We start from the raw sequence: 24,921 nt of genomic DNA, 5'->3' as shown, positions 1-24,921 counted from the left end.
CAGAAGAAGAAAATCAATCTGTGAGCTAACAGTGGGGGAAAAAATCCCTGCTAGTCCTAGCTCTTGCTATGGTTGTTAACTATTCACCAGAAGTACTCTAACAGTGTCTCTGTCTCATTCAGAATAGTGTTTGTGATAAATGTTGTGCCCAGAGAGGGTTCAAAGATAATGGTGAAAATTAAAGACCATTTTCTTCCAGCTAATTGCATAGCCTAGGAAACTAGGTTACAACTGTATCTGAGAATATTTTAGTGAGACATATGCATTTATTTAACTGTCATGTATAGCTTTGCTGCTAAACAGAGAAAGAGATAAGACCTATCTTTTAAATACATTTTAATGGAAATCCTATGGGCTGGACTGCAGATTAAATTGGAGCTGAGTGTGTGTGTCTAAATAGTTTTGGTCATCCGTTCCAATGTTGAATTAGGTATAAAGGGATGATTTTTACATAGTGAGGACTTGACTGGTATGTTTTCAGAGCTTTATATTCTGCTTTGACTGCCACATTCCTATCAATATTACTGGGTGTTGAGCAATTAAAACCAACACTTCTTGATTTGAAGTTCTGCTCCTGATTGTCAAGGTAGATTTACAGTTTACAGCATGCCATACCAAAAGGTTATATCCAGGGCATGATGTCCATCTGTAATCATCCAGAAATACAGACACTGGGATTTCTTCACAGCTGCAATAATATTACTGTTAGATATAATGTGTGAGAGCAGCCATGTCAGCTCCATAGATCATAGAGAGTCCCTGAAACAGGATGCCAGATCAGATTCCTAATTCTGTCCCCTTAGATTTGAGTGTGTTCAAACTTTTAAAAACCTTCCCTGGAAAAGTCTGGGGGAGAGGGAGAATGAAAAGTAAGCATTAATATTCTTTGTCCTCTTCTCTTTAATCCTTTCACCTTCACTAATAAGCTTCCCAGGAGAGCTGGTACTGTGTCCCTAATTTCTGTTCTTTATGCCTTTGCTTTGCACTGTCTTCTGAAAGCTCTGTGCATTTATTTACCTGGCTAGTTTTGGCAATTCCCTACAGTGCCATGTGCAATTTCGGTAAAAACAAGTTCAGGAATAACTCACTTAATATGCTTTTGTTTTATCTGATTGATAATTAATTTGCCTGAAGAAAAATAAAATCTAATGTTAAATAACTTTTGCTCCCTGTTGGTTTTTAGGCAAATAGTAGATTTACATTATGGGAAAAAGTCACAGGGAAGAAAAATTGTAATTTTCCATTGCATATGTAATTATTTTGCACAGCTTGTGAGAAGTGACATAGGATAAGAGAAGCTGAGTACCAAGGCCAGTGAAAATCTCTGAATTTGTTTAAACTTCTAGTGCCGGAAGGTCAAGCTGTAAAGCAAACACATGCTGCCCTGTCAGGTCATTCCACAAGATTCCATGTTGCTAATTTTGTTTTTAAATACCTCTGACTGATACAACTTCTGTTAATTCTGCTTCCTAAAGATCAGACAGACACCCATCTCCTACGTGTTGTATAACAGGATTTCCTATATTCTGGACAGGGCAAAATATTTCTGGACAGTGAGAAAACATCTTTTTTTACTTTTCGAAACAAGGGCTGAATCCTAGACTGCATGAACAGACATCTTTTTCAGAAGCAGGCCTTACATGTATGATAGTTAGAGGGAAATGTTATTGTACTTTTATCTCCCTTCCTAAATCTATGCCATTTTGAGCAGATTCTGCCACTTTGGCTGTCAGGATTTGAAAGTCTTGAGGTTTCTTTCTAAGTGGCTCTGCCACAACAGCCATCCTTCCTCATCTCCCCAACTTACCCTTGGTGCAATTTGTTCCTCCAAGCTGGTCAGCAAGGCCACTTTGGAACTCTGAAAACTCCTGGCACAAATGACCTTTGCAGCCAGCCCTCTGCCTAGCAGGAATGAGCCCTTCATAAGGATCCAAACACCATGACGTTTCAAGTATAATTTGCAGCATAAATTCAGGCTTGTATGTGGCCTTGACTTCTTTCCCATGGTGATTATTTTTACACAGGGGCTGCAAAGTACCAATCTTTTTTTTCTTTTCTTTTTTTTTTGTCTAGATCTTGATTCATTTAACAGCTTGGAGAATGAAAATAATGCCAGCTACATCTGCAGTTCTTAGCCACATAGAAAATGTGTAACACTCCAATACAAACATAGCCATCTATATCTGGAAAATTTGTTCAAAATCTCTCCTGAGGAAGTAGCAATGCAGAAGAGTTAAAGGAAAGTTCCTTTTAGCTTAAGCAGTTCTCATCAAAACCTTTCAAAGCACCCCAAAGAAACATAATTCAATTCATTTTACCTGAGTGCTGGCAAACTTCCACAGGCTTCTTCTGAGCCCCTCTATGAATGGCTTTTGAATCTGGGAAGAACATAGGTGTTGAAGTGGTGTTTGGATCTGCAATTGCAGCACATGTTCAGCTGTGTATCAGCAGAGCTGGAAGGCTGAGCAACTTAATACTTTGTTCTCCTTTCACCAAGACATGTGGGAAGATACTTTTGTTTGAATTTACGGTTGTAAAGGAGGAAATGTTGCTGAGATTCTGGGAAACTTCTGCCTGGAATTTGAAAGGATGTTGCTCTCTGGTAGATAAAAAGGAGAAATATCAGCAGCCTCTAAAGGAGTTAAGTCATCTTGTCTGGGATGAACTCAGATTTACAGTGTGGATTCATCTCTGCTAGATGAACCCAGGGGAGCCAAGTTGGGCACATTCCTTAGCTAACACAGTGTAGTATCTCCTCCACAGACCAATAGGCAGAAAGGTCCAGTCAAGCATTTTTCCCTTGTCTGCCTGAGGTTAAAGTGCTGTTCACCCCAGAGCTTAACAGTGGGAGTCTGTTCATGCATAGGACCCCACTCATGCAGCACAAATTTTCTGGGATGGATTACACGGTTCCTCCTCCTCCTTTCCACACAAACTGCTACTTAGGTTGACTATCCCTTCCACCAGTAGCCAAGTTACATGAACTATTGTGTGACTAAGCTTAAAATTCCTTTAAAGCTTTAAAACCCCTTTCTGCAAGCAGGAAGGCATTTGTGATTATCTCTGACTTGGGGATATTGCTTCAGTCACTTTTTAGGAGGTCTTGAGAAATCAGGCTGGGATTTCCAAATGTTTGTTGGATGAGAAGTATGATGGCTGGTAAGGTTACTGAGGACAAAGATTGTTGCACTGGGGAGCATCTGAGGGCCTAAAGGTTAAATCCCCACTGGCTGTAGAAGACCAACAATGAAATCCCACCAGCTATATAGTAGGCCATCTTTCATAAGACCATTGTGCAAACAAACCACTTTCACAGCAGGGTATCTTAGGCTGCATTCCTTTCTAGCAGCTGTTTTTGAGTGGGTTCTGTCCCCCTTTGCCCTCTGGAGGACAGGCTGAGGTGCTTTATGCCCTCACCTGAAAGTGATTGATCTTTCTATTACCACAAGCTCTGAGCTATGCACTGTGCTTCTGAGGGTGATGGGAAACACCAGTGCTTTTGACCCAGAGACTAAAACCTTCACACTGGACTAATTTGCTATGACAATTCTATGATCCAGCCATGGGCAATTTGCTGATATGGATTAAATCACCAGTTTTATTAGAAGTCCCCATTTTCAATGGTTTAACATTTTATCCATGAAATTATTGTTTTGATTTTCTTTTAACTCTGGCTAAGAATTAATGTATGTGTAAAGTTCCAGCAAATGTATTCTGTTTTTTCTCCAAGCTGCCAAGTGTGAAAGGTTTGCCACAGGGAACAAGCAGCATGTGGTGTCTGGTCAAGGCACTGGACTGAACGCCTCAGACAACAGAAAGATGATTCCAAAGCAACATTTAATCTTCACAATCCCCAAACTTCTGGGAAACTTAGATTTAAAATCCCTTTGTTGCAACCAACTCCCATGCCTCTCCAGAATGGGCTCATTCCTGCTCTTACATATCTAAAGGTCTTGTGATTTGACACAGTTTGGGATATAAACCAGCACAAAATACAGTTCATGGCTTGGTAACTCCTACAATTTGATGTGCCTACGGTATCTTCTAATTTCACTGCTTCTGTAAATATTAAAAATTAAATTGGGTTAATGTAAAACTGTATGCATCCAATATCTGGTGCTGAAGCTTTTAAAAAATAATTGAATAGGTTGCTGGAAGTGACTACATTGAGGTCTTACTCCTGAAGATAATATTAATCAGATTTCTAAGGCTGCAGACACATCACAGCCAGCAACAGCCTGATTTCCTCCTTCCCAGATTTAGTGCAATCCTCAGAACGTCACGGGACAACTGACCTGAGGAGCTCAGCTTGGCTGCCTTGCAGCATGCTGGAGCAGACAGCACACCCAGAGCCTGTCACCTGCTCACTAGCTCCCAGAGACCCCCACTGCCATCTGCCTCCAGCCAGGCAAATGCCAAGGGGGAACCAAGCCCACAGGTTAAGGCAGCCCCAAAACGCTGTGCTGTGCTGCCCTGAAAAGCATTTCCTTTCAAAAGTAGTTGGTAAAAGCCCTTGTGGGGAAGAGAGCACATGAATGAGCAAATGTGAACGCTTATCAGAGGTGGTTCATACAGATGAACTATTTGGAAGGAAAACAGCTGTGAATAATGTCTTGATTTGATAGGATGCAGAGCCTTCCCACACACAAGACTTAAATGAGCTTCCACGGTGACACAAGTAGATATATTGCTGTTATACATTATAGATTTTACCTTGGTCTGTGAGTCTGGCATAATGGCACTCTCTGTTGATAACCAGAGGCTGAATTGATCACCCTTTAACACCACAATGGCATTGGTATACCAATGCTGAGTTAATGGCATTTAGGAATAGCTCAGCAGGTCAGATTGGCTAGTGGCTGCTGTCCAGCTGAAGCTTGGAGCTTTAGATACTGCTGCTCATAGGTGTAGTATCTTTCTGTCTGATTTAACTTCACTAGCATTAACACAGGCCCTAGTGACTACAATCTCCTTTCCATTTGGGATGGAATTTTCTGTTTAGCAAGGCTGTGTAGATGCTGTTAGTTTGAATGTAGCATGGGTTTATCAGTGCTCCCTCACTCATCCTCACACTCAAACAGCTTTTTCTGATAGAATGTCCCTCTAAATTGTCAGGTATAGCCCAAACACTTCTAACTTTATTGTTTAAGTCTGCTGCTCTAATAACAACTGAACGATATATTTTACTATTTGCTGGCAGTTCTCTTATAAAGAGCTCTTATAAAGAGCTCTCTTCATTCAGAAGCTTGTCATTCAAAGTTTTGTCTAAAAGCAGTTTATTTGGAAACAAGGTTTCCAGATGCTTTCCTGAAATGAAGCACCGCTTTTTATTTAAAGAAAAAAAAATATCTGAAAAAACAATGAACTCTGGCTTGTAGCTAATTCATGTCATGATGTTTCATTCCTCTTTGAAACACCAGCAGGAGCAAGGTAAGTGCTCATCTTGTTGTTTATATTGGCACTTCAGGCTTGGAAAGGCCTGTGAGCAGGGTACCTAGAGGCGGCTGGGGGTGAGCTGGCAGAGCAGGGCTTGTCAAACTGTGCACATCATCAGCTAGGCAAATCCTAAAGGGATGCCCCACTTCAGCCCCTGCTCACTGAGGAAAGCTACCAGGCTGTTAAACAACCTTTAATGCCTTTAGGCTGTGCTGATGACTCTAAGATAGTCACCTATTTTACTGGAAGAGGAAAAAAAATATTGTTTTTCGATAATCATTCTGAACAGATCTTGTTCCCAGTGGACTAACAACATCAGATAACCAGGGTCATCAGCCTGTGACCAAGAAAATGCCTTCTTCCAAAAACGTGTATTATTCCTTGCAGTGGTTATCTCAGCTTCCCCAAAAGGAAGAGGCCTGAGACTTTGTAGGTAGACACATTTCTTGTGAAGGTGCTAGACCTAATGGCAGTTTTAAGAGTACTTTCTGTAGAGGGTCTTTCTTTATGCATTAGTTAATTTGGACACAAAATTTGCAACAGTAGAATAAAATTCATTAACACTCTCTCCTAATTTTTCTCTTGGCTGGATACTTCCTTACATCAGGCAGACACCTCAGCACAAGAGAAGAATGGTAAAGCCTTTCCTCTTTCCCCCTCCCTCAACCTCTTCTCTTGCTCCACTCAGTTGCTGAGTACCCATATCTGTTTCCCCCTTCTTGGACAAAAAGGGCAAGGTTTAAACTATGAATTTTGCTGAACATAAAATGAGTCATTCATGTGTGAAGAGCAGCCGTGTGATATGTAAATCACAAAATCACAGACCATGTAGGGCAGCCTGAATTTGTCATGGCTTTGGAACCAGGAGGAGATTTCAGTAGCTGGGAGGGGAAGAATAGATGACCATCACTCCCAAAAGGAATGTGTGTGACCAGTTTGGTCCAGGGGACAGAGATGCCAGCCAAGCTGCAGCAGGGGGGGGTGCAGGCAGGAGTGGATCTGGTCATGAAGACAGCTTGGCAAAGTGAAGGCCTTATTAACCTGGTTTACAGGAGTTCAGAGAAATGGAGATTCAAGAGCAAATGTGCCAATATTGCAACTGACCCATGTTCCTGTTCTTCTTACACAGGTTGTCACTTGGTTGTAGCGTTATAAAGTGTTTGTGTGCTTGTGTGGGTAAGGGCTCAAGAAATATCTCACGCAGGATTGCATACCACAGCAGGGGAAAGGGTGGCAATCCAGGACAGACACATTTCCTTATCTGGGTACAAATCTCTTGCATAGAAACATTAACCTCTCCTTACCTGTTTGCATGAGTGTCCATTTCAGAATGGCACATATTTTTAGCTTACCAAACATTCACAAACAGCAGAATATACTTTTAAGGCAGCTTTAATAAGAGGCTTAGCCAAAATCTTGGCATTTTTAGGGTGGGTCCTGACAATTTCTATGAGTTGGCAGTATCTCTAGTCTCACTTCTTGAGATAATGAGGAATTTTACTGAAATTGGTTCAGTTAGTATGCTGAAAACAAGCACCAACAAGTATTCATCTTCTTCACTCCTCCTCCTTCTCTCTTTCTCCTTCTTTCTGAAAACAAAACAAGCAAAAAAGCCCTCCTAGATATTTTTTTGCATTGTTAATGTTTATTGGAAGATGAACAAGCCTCAACATTGACCATACTGAGTAAGTGTTAGAGTCTTGGCTGCTACTTCCAAACATCTTTTATTGCTCTCTGAGTTTCCATAAATGCCCTAATTTTCCGATGTCCCTGTGTCTCAAGGCTCTGGCTGATGCTCAAAGCAGGGGTGCACTGCTTTGTACATCTGAGAAGCAGGGTATTTATTCAGAGAACAATTTCTACAGTGGCAGATATCAGAGGAGCCAATTTGTTTAACGTGTTTTAACATCCAAGATAGCTGGTGAGTTCCCTCTCTGGCCACCATCAACTTTGTCCTTGGAAAGGCGGTAAAGCATCCTTCAGAAGTATGTGGAAAAAGTATATAACTTTGCACACAGTCAGGCTCCACATTTTGATACCCATCTTGGAGAAGAAGATGGGAATGGAGACACTGTGCCTCAGGCTGCTCAAGGGTTCGTAGCCAGGCACTGTTCAAATTCCTTCTATGGGGCTTGCAGAAGAGAGGAGAGGGAAAGGCCCTACAACCAAAATCTGTTTCCAAAGATCTATTTATAAAGATTGACCTGGCAATGGCTTCCTCCAACTAAATGTATTAATCTTTCTAAGGGTCATCTCAGTTTGCCTGCAAGAAGAGATCTGAGGATTAATAACCAGATGTGTTTCTAAAGAAGATGGCAGAGTTAATGGCAGTTTTAAGAATACTTGCAGAGCGGGCCCTGCTTTATACGCTGAGTTGTGCACACAGTTGCAACAGTGGAATAAAATTTACAACTAGTCTTTTTTCATGTTACCACCACCACCAGTTCCTAGAGACAGAGCCATCTGTGCCTAGATACATTGGTTGGATGCAGAAACATCCACATATTAAGTAGTGTGGGATCAAATGGAAGGCAGATAGGAAAATCCCTCTGAAAAGAAACAGCCTGTCAGTGATTGAACAGTTTTAAAGCTCCCTGTAACTGTACTGAAAAAAGAAAATGCCTCCAAGATATTTTCATCCAGCTTCTGATAAGATAGCATGCTGTGTGCAATGTTCAAAAGGATAATGTTTTCTCCCGAGTCAGCTTTTGCTGAGGAAAATAGTTACTTCCATTTTTTATTTTTTTTGGAGCAGCTCAGATGGAAGGAATGAGATTTTAGCAAGACTGCAGAAAAGGGTGGGGTGTCCTAAAGTGAATGCTAAAATGGAAAAACTGACTCCCTTGAAATGATTCCATTATCATTTGGATATGACATAACTCGGCAAATTCCTTCTGTTTTCATAATCCTGGGAATTTTTAAATTTCTCACTGTAAAGGAGAGAATTGTAAGACAGAGTTTCCTGAAAATCCCAGAAAGGTCTTCAAAGTAAATGTAAGCAAATAATGGCTTTAGGTTTTAAATTCTAACTTTCATTTAAGGGGGAAAAAAGGGTCACTGAAGAGATTTCTCAGCTTTCTACTCTGGACTAAGTAATTCTTTGGTGTGCCAAAGAATTTTCCTAAAGCATCAGCTAGAGTAGGGACAATTAGGCCTGTTTTCATACTGAGTATTAATGATAGCCCCCCTCTTCTGATCATGGTTGCCTTTGCCACCAGAATTGTGTAGATGTGTAGGAAAGAAATTGTAATTCCCATCTTCATGTTACCCACTTGGGAGGGGTGTCTTTCTTTGTAGTGACAGCAGCTGGGAGCCACATCTGGTGACAATGGCTCTGAGGGATGCCCCTAGCAGGAACTGAGAAGATGTCCTGGCTATAGAGAAGCCTCCCCACTTCTGCAGACATTTTTATCTCCTATGGGTTTGGGAATCAGTGGGACCAAGCTGGTGGTGCACAATTTTGCTCTTCTGCTTCACAAATCCCTCTGTTAATGATGGTTTCATCAACAGCATCTCATGCTGACTGCCTCCCTTATTATTTCTTCCCACTAGGATTTCTGAGAGCTGCTTACATGAAACTCAAAACAATATAAAATGCTTTAGTCTCAGTGACAGAATGAATGCTATGTACTTCTTCAGGGGCCAAGAGTCTAAGGACCAATACTTCATTACTTGATAGATAATTATTTTTCATTCTTTTCAAATGCAGCAAAATTCAAGTCTTCAGAGAAAAGAATTTTGTAATTAAGAAGCTTTGAAGTGGGGTATAAACAAGAAGCCAGAAATCACAAGTATTTCAGTGCAAGCCCCCTAATAAAGAGCCATGTGGGAAAATTACAAGCTGGTCTAAGGCTTCATGTAGCACTTGAATGTGGCCAAGCTCTAAGCATTCTCAAGAAACAGAAGAGACATAGGGAATGAAAAGCTTTAGTTTTGTTCAGTAGCTCTTCATCAGTACTGAAGGAAATCCAGTCTCTCCTTGTTCTTTGGTTAGTACTTCAGATTTATCTATGAATTTTCTTCTGTGCAGCAGAAGCAGCAGCTGTGGTTCTCACTTTTGTTATGTACAAGTAGTGCCAACAGTATCTGCTGCCACTTCTGCCTTCTTTTGCATTGGTATCTGTCTTCTCAAATCAGACACATGTTGAGAATCCCAAGTAGCAGTTGTTAGCGCAGCCTGTTACGCAAAATGCAGAAACAGAGCTGTAAACAAAACGATGGGAGGAATTACTACAAGCAGACTCCAATGTGAGCCAACCTGCAGCCATATGTGCACGTGAGTGAGACATCACTCTGGGTTTCAGGCAGCCCTCCCAGGTGCAGGGCTTATCTTTCCATCGTAGGGATATGCAATCAATAAATTACAACAGAAATAGAAGCTAACTTTCACTTGTGTGCTGGTGTCATGGAGGGTACAGCTGGTGCAGCAGAGAAAAATACCAGACTGGAAACTGGCAAAGCAGATGTGATTTCCTGCTAATGAAGTGAGGCCTCTGGAGTGGTAGGAGCCAAGGAGGAGCTGGCAGAGACAATATCTGCCCTGAAGGCTCAAGGAGTACAGCTGCCATTGCAACTCAATCTTGCCACCTCAGAGCTTTGCTCCTTAGCAGCCAACTTCATTAGCAGTGAAAGATATCCCATAGATGTTTCACTGCCTTCTGAAACAGACTGTACAGCACACCTCTCACCTTCAGAGTGGTGGAAAAGTTACATGTTTCAGGATCAATTCTCTGAAAACCCGTGGATAACAAGACTGTAGCACACCCCTAGAATATTGAAACCCACAACAGCCCTTTCCCTGAAGCCAGAAGTAGACAGTGACAACTTTCCGGCTGCATTGACTGGGTGGCTTGTACCCATTGTACTAGTCAGAAGAGAGCTGTGCTTATCAGGAAACACAGTTCAGATATGATAAGAAAAGATGTGGCTGGACCATGTTTCTGTGCCAGACAGGAGAGCTCTGCTGCTTTACCTGACCACATATGAACAAAGAGCCCTGGGTGCCTGTGAAGGAGCTCAGGATGCCTCCTCAAAGGTGGCAACAGTGATAGCCCTCAGTAAACTTCTTGCCATGGGAAAATGTTCACAGCCAAATGGGAAATGAGTTTATTTGCCTAAGACACTACTATGGTTAGAAACTGAATTGCTTTACCTGCTCTCCCTCTCCATGTCTTACTCCTTGACGTTAACTGGAGATTATTGTTGTACTTTGAAGTACTCTGTGCATGTCACTTGTAACTGACCAGCCAAGAGGAATCGCAGTCCTGGGCTGTACCCCAAAGTCTTAGCCATTTTATTCTGGAGTTACAGAAATCAAAAACAAGGGAGACATGTGTCTTTCCCCATCATCTACCATTCCACTTTCCCTCCCCCTAAGCCAGTTTATTCATCTAAACTACTCACAAGCAAATTGCTGTTGATGTCTTGGTGTCTTCTACTGCAAGTCCAATTGATGGTAGCTTTCCTCTTTGGGTAAATCAAACTGAGCAGTTTTCCAGGCCCTGGGTATCTGGTTCCTGCTGTGCTATGAGCACTCTACTGAGCCATGGCTCTTATCCATCCAGGGGCTTCAGTCATCTCATTACTCAGGATGTGAATATTCAGGAAATACCTCAGCATTCATAATTTGTACTGCTTACTTGATCGTCTCACCCATTCAGGGTTTTTCTTCTCTCATCTGCTATCCCAGATCCTTACATGATCCCCATGCACATGGACCTCCTGTCTCTTCCAGCAAAAACCCATATATCTGCTTTATTTGTTTTTCAACAATAGGCTGAGAAACGTTCTGCCTTTTCATCAACCTTAGGTCATATTTTTCCAAATAAAATCAAGCAGATGGCAGTACTGTGCTTTTTTAATTTGCTGGTTCTTCTTCCTGCCAAGAGTGAGATCTGGAGTGACACAGATTAGGTGCAAATTGGGTTCAAGAGCATCTGTGTGTCCACTTCAGGATGGAGCAAAACTGGCAGGATGAATGTTAGCAGTGCAGTTTGTGTGTATGTCAGGTAATCCATCTTTTTTGTGAGCAGTGAGGAGATGCCTGTTTAGGGACCTATGCTCTGGATTCTTTGTTATAAGCACTTAATTACGCAGATCAACTCTCCTTCACGAGAAGTAGAGCACGTGACAAGCTTGGGAAGAGGTGCCAAGCCATTAGAACTGTCTAAACAAGTTCAGAGCTGAAATTTTATTTCAGAAATTTCTGTTCAAATTTAACCTTAAAGAAAGCTCTTCTTTAGTTTGGGTATAAGGAATCTATATGTATATGTGGCTCAAAGACCACAAAAACAAATCACTCAGCATGCATTTCTCATCCCTGTCTTCTAACCCTAGGAGATTTTAGAACAGTCTGGACAATTGTAGTTTTCAGAGCTATTAGAGAAGGAACCCTGAATAGCACAAAAATTGCAGAAAAATGCATCTTATAAGCAAAAAATTACCTCTCTTATTTTCCAGTAAGTCTGAGTAAAACCCTTAAATTCCTTACACCTGGTCCCTTGAATATTAAATAGTAGTCAGGTGGGCTGCATATTGGTCTGAGTGGAAGGATAGAAACTGAAAGAATAGCACTGGAAAAATATTAACTGAACACTTGTTCTGAAAACTTACTCATTATTTTAAAGGAGTGCAGGAGATGCTAATTTTAAAGTGCCATGAGTTATGAGTGGGCAGCAGAAAAGCATGAGGATAAAGTAAACCAACAGAACAGAATTTGATAAATAACAGATAAAACACATTGAAGAATAACTTGCAAAATATGTTTACTTTAAGCTTAGGTCTTGTTTAGGAAGAGATTATTTTGGTGATTTGGCATCTGATGAATTAGGAGAGCTCACTTGACTAGCACCCCAAGCCAAGTGACAAGCAGGTGAGAAATGAGACAGGCCTGCCTTCAACTACTGGTTGACTCTATATATGACTCTACAACAGTATTTTAAGTGTATGAAATTTTATTTGGCTGCTGTGCACAGCCATGCTGTGTCAATTGTACAAACTGGGTCAGGATGGGTGTTTACACATGGGCAGGATTTCAGAGGTCATGCTTCCCATTAGAACAAGGCCATTATCTCAGTTTCTGGTACAAGGATAAAAATGGTCTGGTAGGTGTCAAATGTTAGGTCCCTGAGGTCAGGAAATGAGGCTCAACAACAGCTGGAATAAGTTGCTTATAGATGAGAGACCTCCAGGTTTTCTCTCCATCACATATGTCAAAATGCTCTTACACAAATCCTAAAAAATGGGTCCTTCTCTGAGGTATTGCCTATTTTATAACAATATTTTTTAATCTGATAGAGCTGCCATCTGTCCTACCTGCTGAGTCTGCTGCTGAGACGTGCACTTTGCTTCTATTAACTGCAGTAGAAAAAGCAGCTATTTTGCAAACCACTGACTCCCAAACTCTAGCCAGCTCCATGTGGCAAATCTGCAAAACCAGTGACAGTGAACAAGTTCTTCTGAGGCCACCACTCAGCCTGCAGCGCCTCGTGACAGGTGGCCAGACAGAAGGACCTGGCTCTTGGTCATCAGTTCAGAGACCTGGAAGCAAGAAAAGTGATGATCACAAACTTTGTTGCCTCAAAATTACAGTATCCCAGAACCTCAATTTAATATTCACTTGTCAGAACTGTGGCTTGGTTGCTTTTGGCCTCCCAAGCCTGGTGTTTTGGTTTTGGTTCTTTTTAAGGAATAGAGAGTAAATGCACCTGCACTGCCAAGCATGAGGAAGGTTCAAAATGGTTGTGGAGAGCCTAGCTCATGTGCATCCATGCATAACCCCCCAAATGTAAAAATTATGTACTGGACAGTGTGTGTGAAATACCAGACCTCCCTCTAGGGCTGTCAGTGTGGTTCCAAGACTGTCAATGTCTTCAGAAACCACAGCCATCACAAATGCCCCATTAGTCAAGGGTTAGCTGGTCCCACAGCTGTCACTGTGAGTGTCTCTCCTGGGTTCCATCTACAAAGGATTCACTTGCCAACAACAGTCTTCCATGGAGAAGGGGACAGTGGGGTGGCAGGACCATCTGCTTAGTTGCAAAGGACCAAATCAGGGCCAGAAAGTAATTACAAGTGTGTCACAGGGAAGATGTAGCACAGGGCCACTTTGCAACCCCCTGAAGAGAGTGTGGACCAAGCTGTGCTTGTAGCTGCACTGAAATTCACTGTGAAGAGCATTATCTTCAGTGATGATACTTGGAGATTACACTGTATGAAAAATGTAAATAACTTCAATTAGTTCAAAAATTAATTCATTCAAAAGGTATATAGCTTTTCATTTCAATATTCTGTGGTGACATTGAAAATGCCATTTTCTATATGTGTATGTAAAGCTATACAAAACCTTCACAATGAAAACGAAATGTACAAACTATTATAGCAACAGAAATTAAAGCCTGGATATATAAAACTGTATGAGAAAATTCAGGATCACAAAAGAAAAGCCAGACTTTAAAAAAATGTTAAGACACAGAAGTCAGTGGGCAAGCTTAGTATTTTTACTTCCTCACATACACTGATTTATACACTGAAAGACATTTTCTTCAATTTCAGCCTAAATCTCAGCGTTTTCAGGGGAATGTGCTTTCTTGGTGACATAATTTTAATCCTATATCTTATACCCTCTTGAAGCTATAGGAAACATGGATTAGTAACACAAATCACCACATACTGAATTTTGACTTTTCTCATGCATGTCATTCTTACAAAATAATTGAAGGAAAAAAAAAAGAAATTAAAACAAAATTTTAGTGAGTAATTGTTTTGCTAAAGATTTACGTCTTATTTCTTTGGGAAGTATCTAAACATTTCAAAAGCCTAAACATTTTAATTTTTTGACAAAACCCCCTATATATATATAAGTTTTAAAGACACTTAATTTTAAAACATCTAAAAGAGAATTATTTCAGCTTTTCAGAATTCTCCACAGAAAATAAACTTTTTGCTTTCATCCATTTGTCTGATGTCTATAAAGAACAAGAGAAGTATACTTTTTACGCTCTATGCTAGCACTCTGGTGCCAAAGTATTTCTGCTATTTAGTATAAAATACACAATTACAAGTTCTTTTACATGAGCTTCTTGGAGTTTATTGCTTGTAAGCCTGAACTGAAGACAGTAGGCACTATTTTGTTTTGAGTTGCTATATATTTTGACATTTGTCTAAGGGGATAATTCATGTAGTGCTGTAGGACTGTTGTTTAAATTCCAGCAGGAAATATGTCTTGTTTTGAAAGAAAGGCTTGTTTAAAATCACAGATCTAGAATAAGAAGCCAAATAATAAGGCCAAAAAAGGGAACAAAAACAATTCTTTCAAGATGGACCTCTAGGCTTAGAATTGCCTGATGTATGAGCTGTCAGAAATCCAAACTTCACCATGTGCAGATAAATGTTTTGCAAAATCCCTAAGTTAGGACTTTTTTGGCAGTATGCGTTTCCTGAGCAGCTTTTTGAAAAATTTAATCCCTCACAATTGCAAAAAGCTTTCAAAATGGCATTCCTGCAGCAGAAGTAGAAATGCAGAAGTAGAAATAGGGTCTATTTTCAACATTTTGCTTGTGCTGGTATGGTCACTTATTTCATGCCATTTCTAGAGCTAATAGAGGTGTGGATCCCTTTGGTTCAGTTGTGATACATGAAGTTCCTAAACATTTTTGTGTGTCAAACTTATTGAGTATTTATGGGGCAGAATACAGCATCTGAGAAATTTGGTGGACCAATTGCTAAAGAGGTGAATCCCAGGTGCTGGGTATTCTGTGTAGGAGGATAACAGGAGTGATGAATGACCTATAGTAATGTGTGAAACAGTTATGAGTTTTAAGATTCTATGTCCAAATGCACTCATGACACCTTTAGGTTTTGCTAATATCATTTGTCTGCAAGGTTCCCAGCAAGCCAGGAAGGTAAGTATCAAACATTTGGAATACTTTAAAACCAGTGCTGTATCTTAAATCAGTTTTAGATTAGGGTGCTTCTTTCACAGGATCTAGGACAGTAATGCAGAATATCTCTGGTCCCATTGTGCTTTTTCCTGGGGAAACTCCTTATTGCAGTTTCTCAAGTAGGAGAGGGTTATGGCAAAGAGGGACTGGACTTAGGAGGTGTCAGGCCACCCCAGACCTGCACTTAGATGGTGTATAGCAAGGCCTGGTCTCTGAAGATGGTTGGCCCACACTGCCCCTCACCTGCCATAAGTTTCACAAGATCAACCAGCTCTCTGCAAATGAGAGGGGTGGGTGGAAGGGACTCCAGAGAGAGAAGGCTCAGCTGATGTCTTTTTAACGGGAAAGGAATAGGAGGGTGTCCTGCAGCTTCAAGGTAGATTGGCTTATACAAAGAAGGTTTGCAGCAAAAGTTATATCAAGCCTCTCTGGCAAGCAGAGAACAGTCTTGCCAACACATCTTGTGAAATTCTGTAGTCTCTGAAATGTGCATCTTTCCACTGGATTAAGAAGATCTGTGTATTCCAGCTCTCTAGTATGTGCAAAGCTAGTTGTTAGGAAGTGGAGATACAGCTGCAGTGGGTTCTAGTTAGCTCATAGCACAGAGAATTAGTCCAGTGGCTTACTGGCTTCATGAAAATTCTTTGGTACTCTGTGGGCCTAGAAGTGATGCCACAGGCAGCAACCTCTTGGTTGTGTGGGAAAATACTCACTCTAATGCTAGAGAATGCTAGATCAAGTTCTGTATTAAAAATAAATAAACCTTTCGCATTCACTCTTCCAGTGAAATGAGAGTTTCAGATCCTCTCTGCTTGTTAGAAGCCTTATTTCCTATCTGAGATGTTATGGCTCATTTATGCTCAATCTGAATTGAGCACCATGGGGAAATCAGGATACGTGGTATATGCAGTGCTTGAGGTGGACTCTAATTGTACTGAGGGAGCTGCCAGAGGTCTGCTCAATGGACAAAGGTGTTTGGAGAAGGGTGGTGCCCTTGCAGTTGTGGGAGAATATTTTTCCATATTATCAAAACATAAGCCTGCAGCTCATCTAGTCCCAGTGGATGGTGAGGGTAGGAAAGACTCTTGTCTTCTAAGCCAAATTTATAAAACTTCCAAACATCTTTTGCCTCTTTAGCTCAAGTAACAATAGGCTTCGTTTTCTCAGCTTCAGCTCTGTTCACTGAAATGAAAAGTATTGGCTCCCTGGGGGAGAGCTGGAGCAAAGTAAAGCAAGCTGTGTGCAATTACTGCTTTCTGAAAAGCAGGAGGAGCTGGGCCAATACAAATGGTAAGGTTCAGTTCTTGATAAGAATTTTTCAGATCAGCACTGAGGGCAAATCCCACAGCCCCAATTCACCTAAACCTCTCCATGTCACATTCTCACCAAAAAAAGTCTGAGCAATTTGGCTGTGAGCTACAATCTGTTTCTCAATTACTTTTCAAAAACATTCTCTAAAAGACAGCATTTTCTTCTGCATCTCATCTTGCTGTAGCGTTGCTGGTAGCCACAGGCAGCTTCATTTGGGATAAATTGCAAAGAGTAAGTCAGTGGTGTATGAGGATCAAGCAATACTCTCCACACACCTCAGCTTCTCCCTTTACTTGCACCACTTTCAAATGTTTCCAGATTTGTAAATTTTACATCTCTTCTACCATTCCTGCCCCAGCATCCTGCCCTACATGTGAATATCCATGAAAGTCTTTGAGGAGAGGGGAGTGCAGCAGAGGAGTTGTCACCCAAATTAATTTATTCTTCTGCACACAATGGGGTCATACTCTGGTGATTTAGGATATGGTCTTTGCAGTTTTCCAGGATGGCTCCTAATTTCCATATCCTGCTATTTCTCTCACTTTCACCTGGGGAGCCGAGGAACCCTGCATCTCTTTCTAAGGGGCATCTGGGCCAGGAAAATTTCTGTATTTTTCACAGAGGCAAATACACTTGTCCCTCTCACACTGCACATCTCTGCAGACATTGTTTCAGGACTTTCCAGACTGTCTGAGCTGGGATCCGTCTGAGAAACTGTCTGTACCCAGCCTTCCAGTATAGTGGAGCTGCCTATTTTGGGCATTTGCAAAGTGTTGTCTGCTCTTCTGCCTGCCTTGCCTTGTTCTCAGAGGGGTTTTTAGCACTGGTGGGGCTTTCAGGTGCTTAGTGTGAGGCTTAAATCCGGCTGAAAGGTGTTCTTCCCCTCCCTTGCTTCTGAACTATTCTTCACCTATCCATACTGTCCATGAGGATGGGGTTTGTTCTGGAATGGATTTTAAGGAGAGCAGAGGTGTTTTACTGTGCCTTGAGGCTCTGTGATTTTAATAATTGCTGTGCAACATTCTTGTACTTTTGAGAGGGAAAAAAGCCAGGCTCCTTCAAGTTCTTGAAGGATGGCTAGTTTTTAAATTAAATCATACAGCTCTACAGTTGTCAAAACACATATGTGTTTATTGAGTATCTTAATGTGTTAGTGCAGTTTTTAAATGGCCTCTTCTTCCAGTCAAGCTTCCAGGGATAATGTCAATATACATGCAAAGTCTGAAATGAGAATACTGCTGATGAATAGTGTCCCTCACAGAGCCTATGATGGAGAGCAACTTAAACTGAGTAGCTAGACTAAACTTTGTATAGTTCAGAGGTTCTTATTTAGGACACTACATACTGCTTTCTTAGTGGTGCCATCTTTTTTTAATATGAAAACAAAACAAACAGCACTTGTTACCATAGTTATTAAGCTTTTGAAAACAGAAGCAGAAAACTCTGAAAGCACAGTGAGAGCTGGTTCACTCAAGGCAAACACTGACACAGCAACCTCACTGCTTACTCTGTATTCAAAGCACAGCACTCATCCACAAAAACCTTGCTGCAGCTCACTAGAGCAGCAGCTTACAAGAGGATGAAATATTTTATAAAAGGGATTTAAAGAAAATGAGAAAAGAATACATGGCCGTGCAGTGGTTAGTGATAACTGCTCCCCTTAGCTCCATGCAGAGCTTCAAAGCAAATATCCAAGCCCTTCCAGCAAAAAGAACTGCAATTGCCGAACAAGTACATGTTTGGGAGGCCACTCATCCAGTTACAGCAGGTATCCTTATGTTGTATCATTTCATTGTGAGGCCGAGAGCTGTGTATTTGTTTTTAAGAATTGCAGCACTTACGGATTTAGAAGTATTTGGTAATTTTTGTTAATAATTACAATAATTACTTCATCTGATCCATCTCTAACCCTCTTCAGAAAAGAGGAGTGAGGGAAATATCTGCAACTTTCTGGTCTGAGCAAAAACTTTCCTTGTATAAGGGGAGGTGCAGTCTCACAATTCTATTGATGCAGAAGGAGCTGAACCTGGTTCTGTCACATGACAGATGATCAGACTGTTGAATTACTGCTTTACAAGGGCCTGGGAACATCACCCACTCAACCATCATGTACTCTTTCCCCTCTAGCTATGCTTAGTTGGAGTGAGCCATGAGAGACAGGAATGTCAGGGTAATAGGTCTTGGTGAGGCTTGAGCATGAACAAGGTGTGAGCTGGTTGGTGACATCAGGCACTGCAGTGTGTCAGCTGAGGTGTATTTCATGGGCAAATGAGTTACCTCCTGTCAGCTGGGCTGGTATAACTGGTTACCTGCAGAAATCAGGTAAAATCCATGACCTTGTAACTCCTTGCTTTGCCAAGGGAGCCTTGCCCTCTGCCAGCACAGAACAGCTGAGAATAAACATCACCAAGCATCTTTCCCCTCACACCTTCAATGGGTTATCCTGAACTTTCTCACAGACTGATACTGATATAGGATACTGAAATGAGAGTTGCATGTAGCCTCATAAAAACTGACCTTTTGTGCAGAGAAATTGCTCTTCTCCCATGGCAAGGAATTCCTTTTTCAGATGGGGGATTTTTTAGTTCTTGCCAATATAATATATACCATCAATGAAACTGAACCTAGAGAATATACTCATGGTAAAGTCAGGATAGTAATCTTTCTATTCCTCATAGCTTAAAAAGAAATTTTGTGTAACTCAGCAGATTTCTTTAACTGCTAAGGCCACAGCTTTCCCATGCTACTCCCTGAGTTGTAGCAGTAAAGCTATTTGTGAGGCTGGGCCATGAACTATATTACAAACTGATTTTTAAAAAGGGCATGGGAGGGGTAGAGTAGAAAACCACCCAGCAAGACCCGCTATTTTTTTACCTCCTAGAACTACAGAGAGAGTTGCACATTCCTATACAAAGTGAATGTCCCATGGGCAGTAGAGCTGTTTCAATTCAGTGACTTTTTACAACCACTCCAGATTCACTTTGCATAGGGCACAAGAAGAAACTAGGCATTCAAGGACTGAGGCAACAAAGAATTAAGGAGGAGGTCACAAAATCTGAAATAAATGTCATTGTGGAAAAACGATCAAAGCATGCATCCAGGGAAGATAGATGTAGACCGCTTAAAACAGCTGTGCAATTCTTTAGGGACTGGAGTTTTCACTGGATCTATGTTGCAATTGTTCTCATGGTTCATGTTTTCTAAATCCATAGCTTGCTCTGACTTGTAGTGGTGTGAACTTGATGAACTGCTTGGGTCATTCGATATTTATTTCAGTAATTTAAACTTAGGGGGTTTTTCCCCTCAAAAAAATAAAACTGAAAAGAAACACTCCAGGCTCTTCTGCAATACAAATTTAATCCCACAGATCTAAAAATCAGAACCAAATAACAGACACAGAAAATATACTTGAAGAGATTAAAAGGATTAAATGGATAGCTTTCTACAGAAATATTTTTTTTTAACCTTGTGGGATGTGATAGAAAACTGAAGTGCAATGTGTTTGTGACCAACAACAGAGTGCAGTTCAAAGGGCTTAAGTGCATTCTGGAGGACTTTTCGAATGAGAAATTTTCAGGTTGTCATCCTCTCAGTGCTGCAGTCCCCTCTGCTTTCTCCTTGGCAGCTGTCAAAGGAGTGATTCTCTTCCTGAAATCTCTGAGTATGTTTGATTTAAGTTCCTTTAGCTCCAATTTCCTGTCTGTTTCTTGAAGGCAATTTGAGGTTTGGAGTACCTTCTTTGCCTCCCTTGCTGAGCCCACAAAAGCCTCTGAGAAAACTGGGGGATTTGCCAAAGCATACAGGCTCTGAGGGAGTCCCCAAAACCATGGCTGCCCTTGTAGAAAGAGCAAGCTTGGCATCTCTGACTGGGCAGTCCTGGGAAGCAGAGTCACTTGGTTAGGTGTGGAATCAAGAGCATACCATGAATCTTTTTTCGCATGTGTAGGATTTGCAGCCTGTCTTGCTCAGGTCAGTGGCTCCATCTCTGCAGTCTCCAAATGGTTCAGCCTCAGCAATCCCAGGCACTACACCCTGGCACTGTTGCACCCTTCCCTCATTTCTCTCAGTCCCCGCATTTGCCCATATCCCTGCAAGAATGCTGAACATTTGTTGGACCAGATGAAAAAGAGAAAAACAGAAAGAAGGGTGAAGTGATATTGCTCTGCAGTAGAGCTTCTAATTCGTTAGACATCCAAAGTCAGGTGACTGTCTTAACAGTGCATTAGAGTTTAGAAGCTTTTTAAGCTAAAGGGTGAAAGCAGATGGATTCAATATAATATGAAAATAGTCACCACCCTCTTTGCATTCAGTCATGGGACTAAGGCCCTGAGTGAAGTTCAGCAGAAGAACGATTGTCACTGTCTGAGGCTCATAATTCTTGATTAATTATCAGTAGTTAGTCTGTGTGAACTTGTGTTGGTAGGAGACATGTCCCATCCAAACATTGCCCTGCTGTGTCCCCCCTTGGAATGCACTTGATGGATTATTTCAGTTTCTTCTTTTGAAACTCTCAGAAAATGAGAACATTATTATACCTCTCTGCCTGCTGTATCGTCTAGCCATGTCCTTGCCCAAGCAGCACCAGAATGTTCAGTCTACACACAGGGCTTTGGTGTGTGCATCTCATGTGTCATCTCCTCCCATTTATTCAGGTACAAAAGACTCATGGTAACCCTTATAACTATTAGTAAACAGGGACCTTTTCATGATTGTCACTGTATAAGTGTGGAAGACTATTCTAAGCACCATTTGTGTTTTGTACCATAAAAAAACTGCCACCCAAATATCACAGTAATAAGTGTTGCACCATTTCTTGCATAAAACCTGAGTTTGAGGCTCATGGGCTGGCATTCACTTTGGACCATGCATAACTTAAATGCATTAAGAAATGTTTGAACTTAGAAAGAAAATAAAATCCATCTGCTCACACATTCATGGTATCTATCCAAACTATACTGAAATAATGTGTAAACTTTGTGTGAAGTTCATGGAGAGGGAGTGACATCACTTGAAATTCAGCCCAGATTTGGTCAGGACCTGGCCCCAGTTTATTAGGCTGGTTCAAAAACTCCAGAGACCTGGTTCAAATTGCAGCTGATGAACACTGTGTACTATTTTCCACATGTAAATTGTCACACATATTGTCTCCTCCCTCCTTTCTTAAGCTCTGTGTCACCATTTTTAGACCTCCTTTGGATGCTACTGGTGAAAACAAGGTAAAGATTGTGCAGAAAACTAGAAGAGAAGATTTAACATTTGAGGGTTATCTTAAGAACTGAATAGGAAACTCAGGTGGTAAGCTGGGAGAAACAAGATACGACATGTATCACCCAAGCCTCTGGAAATAAATGTCAGGGAGATGCATATTCTTCTCCTGTCTTTACCAGCTCAGACTTTTTGTTTAGAAGTTATATTGGTCTAAACTGTTCCCTTCTGTCATAGCTGATCCCAGCTGGCTCTTCCCACATTATCCTTCCTCATCCTACATGCACACATTTGTTTTCCAACACCAGCTGCAGCTCAGAGAAGGGCTGGAATAAACTCCTTTAAATCTTTTGCAGTATGGTTCATTCTTGTAGTTCCTGATCCCAACCTGCTTGAGTTTAGAAGTGTGATGTTATGGAGTAAGACCAGGAAGTCCCTTACCTGGCACCAGATCCATGAGACAAGGCCTGTGGACTGCTCTGAATAGCCACCTGCCCATAAGCAGATTGATTTATGTTCTGTCCCTACTCTGCTTCTCCCTAAAACCAAAAGACCTTGTGCATGACCATCCATCTCTCAGAGATGTCTAGAGGATTAAAAAACTAATACTGCTACAGACCAAGGTTTCTCAGACTGATATTAGGCTGATAAAATTGAACTGAGAACCTAAAGGGTTCCAAAATAATGCTCTGAATATTAGAAGTGTGGGATGTTTGACAATGATTGTATTGAAATAATTTATGCCCACTTCCAAAAGCCTCAACATGATTGAAGAAATCACTGCATTTCCTGATCATCTGAGCTTTCAGAGATGACCTTTGCTGCCATTATTTCCCCCTTGTCTCATAATTTGTTAAAGGAGTGAAACAAAAGTTTTAAAAGTATTCCAAATGAGTTTTTAAACAGAAAAATATAAGTCTCCTTAAAATGGGTTAGCATAATGTTTTTAAAATTTCAGATAAATATAAATATAAATATAAATATAAATATAAATATAAATATAAATATAAATATAAATATAAATATAAATATAAATATAAATATAAATATAAATATAAATATAAATAATATACATATACATGTAAATATACATATGAATATAAATCTTTGGGCATGTCATGCAAAAGAGTGGAATTACTGTTAACATTTCTCATCCAATTCTGAAAAGCAGGTTTTGTTATCTGCTATCTACTGATGCTCAGAATATCACCCTTCAAAAATGAACTTTCCCACCTGTAATGGATCAGAATCTCCCCAGCACTTTCCTTGTTCCTCTCCTCCTGCCTCTTACTACATCCAAACCAAATAAGATATTAATGAGGATTAAACCCAAGTCAAGTTAAAAACCAGTTGTTTCTTCTTCCAGCATGGTTGGATTAATTTGCAAGGCCATTGTCTCTTTTTCATCTTTATTACACTGTTTATGAGCTGACAGAGCTGTGCTTGTACTTTTGAGCAAAGACCAAGAATGGAAAACATAATCCTCAAGGTGCCTTAGGAATTTTTGGATAGAAAACCATTCCTGCTTTCCATGCACACCTTGCTGTAAGAGTCAGGATCAAATATCTGGAAGTATTTGCTTTTGACAATGAGATAAAGATATTTTTCTTTCACATAATGGAAGAGTTAATTAATTTTTTACTTAGGAAAAAAAAAAAAATCTATCAGACTTACCAGTCCACAGAACAAGACTTTCACATTTGCAAATGAAGGGGCATATGTTGTTCCCATCTTGCACTTCTGTCTGCTGCCTTTATCTTGGTGAAAGATACGTTTCAGACAAAAAATGTAGGCCAAAGTTTGGTCTTCTGATGTGTAGAGTGGGGAAAGAGTCCAGTGAAGTCTTGTTGAGTGGAGTGGGTATGAATATATAATGTATTGGCCTTAAGTGTCTAAATTGTGTTTGCTTGAATTATTGCATTTGCAGCATTTCTGTAATAAATATAAGCCTATCCTAAAGTAGAGCACTTTTATGAAGTGTAAAAAGTCAAGCAACTACTTCTAAGCAGTTCTGGGGTCATCTTAATGAAGGGCAATAATTTGCACCTTTGGAGTGCAAAAATTGGAGCCTGAGAGAAAAAAAAAAGCCTTTGTAAAATGTCACCTCTTTGAAATGAGAAAGTATTTGCAAAGTGTTACCTCTTTGAAAAGCCTGTCCTTAGTCTTTACCCCCACAATTCCTGGAGGACAGGCAGAGCAGGAGATTAGCTACAGTGACCAGCAGAGGAGGAACAGCTATGTCAGGTGGGCTGGGGACCCACAATGTGACATGACAGTACACCAGAGCCCCCTCCCTTACTGGGGATTTTACTAGATAAAAAAAAAAGAAAAATAATAATAAAAAAAAAAAGAACAAAAATAGAGATAGAAGGGAGAAAATACCATGCATGGACAGTTCATTACACTAATAAAGTCATTATACATTTTTTTGTAATTAATATTTTATGGACTTTGTAAAAAAAAAAACCTAATCTTTCTCCTCTCCATGGTTCTAAGAATAATTTGGTGATTTAACTCCTTAGAAAGATGTTTCTTTTTCATTTACTCATTTTCTCAGACTTACTTCATGAGGAAAACTTGTCAAAAATATTCCAAGAAGTGAAGCAATACAGGACAAAGGACTGAGTTTTTGGAATATAGTGATAAATTTCTTTGAAAATCCTTGACACAGATGAAATTATAGACAGAGATGTTTCACAGTAGCTTCAGTGAGAATTTTCAGAGCCTGTCACTTCAGAGCAGCTGGAGCCTTGGCACAAGCTCCCAGGTTATGTTTTTTCCTTTAATTTTTCCATAGTTCTCCCCCAAAATTATTTGTTAGCATTAAAATGAAAATATTCAAATTTATTATACACTTAGAAAAATATAAAGCCTTATCCTTGCCTTATGCAAACCTCTATTCATAGTCATAAAACTAAACTAATTTGCTTCAACTAAGGAAGTAGCCTTTACTCAGTTCTTCAACTACTAAATGTTATAATCAAGAATTATTGTCTATGTTTCAGGTGGACTTAAGTTTGAATGTACC

At 40.4% G+C, this 24,921-nt stretch overlaps 1 protein-coding gene across 1 annotated transcript in view; it reads right to left on the bottom strand.

Annotated features, from left to right (window-relative positions):
• Nucleotides 1–2,484, bottom strand: part of LOC111923651 (uncharacterized) — a 47,475-nt gene extending 44,991 nt beyond the window's left edge. The window contains exon 1 of the mRNA XM_086845564.1: nt 2,319–2,484. Coding sequence (XP_086701690.1) covers nt 2,319–2,391 — 73 coding nt within the window. The 5' untranslated portion in view covers nt 2,392–2,484. The remainder of the gene's footprint in view (nt 1–2,318) is intronic.
• Nucleotides 2,485–24,921: the final 22,437 nt, after the last annotated feature.

The sequence above is a fragment of the Cyanistes caeruleus genome, chromosome 1 (assembly GCF_971803275.1).
Source record: "Cyanistes caeruleus chromosome 1, bCyaCae1.hap1.1, whole genome shotgun sequence".
NCBI lineage: Eukaryota > Metazoa > Chordata > Aves > Passeriformes > Paridae > Cyanistes > Cyanistes caeruleus.
This window is presented reverse-complemented; position numbering and strand designations above follow the sequence as displayed.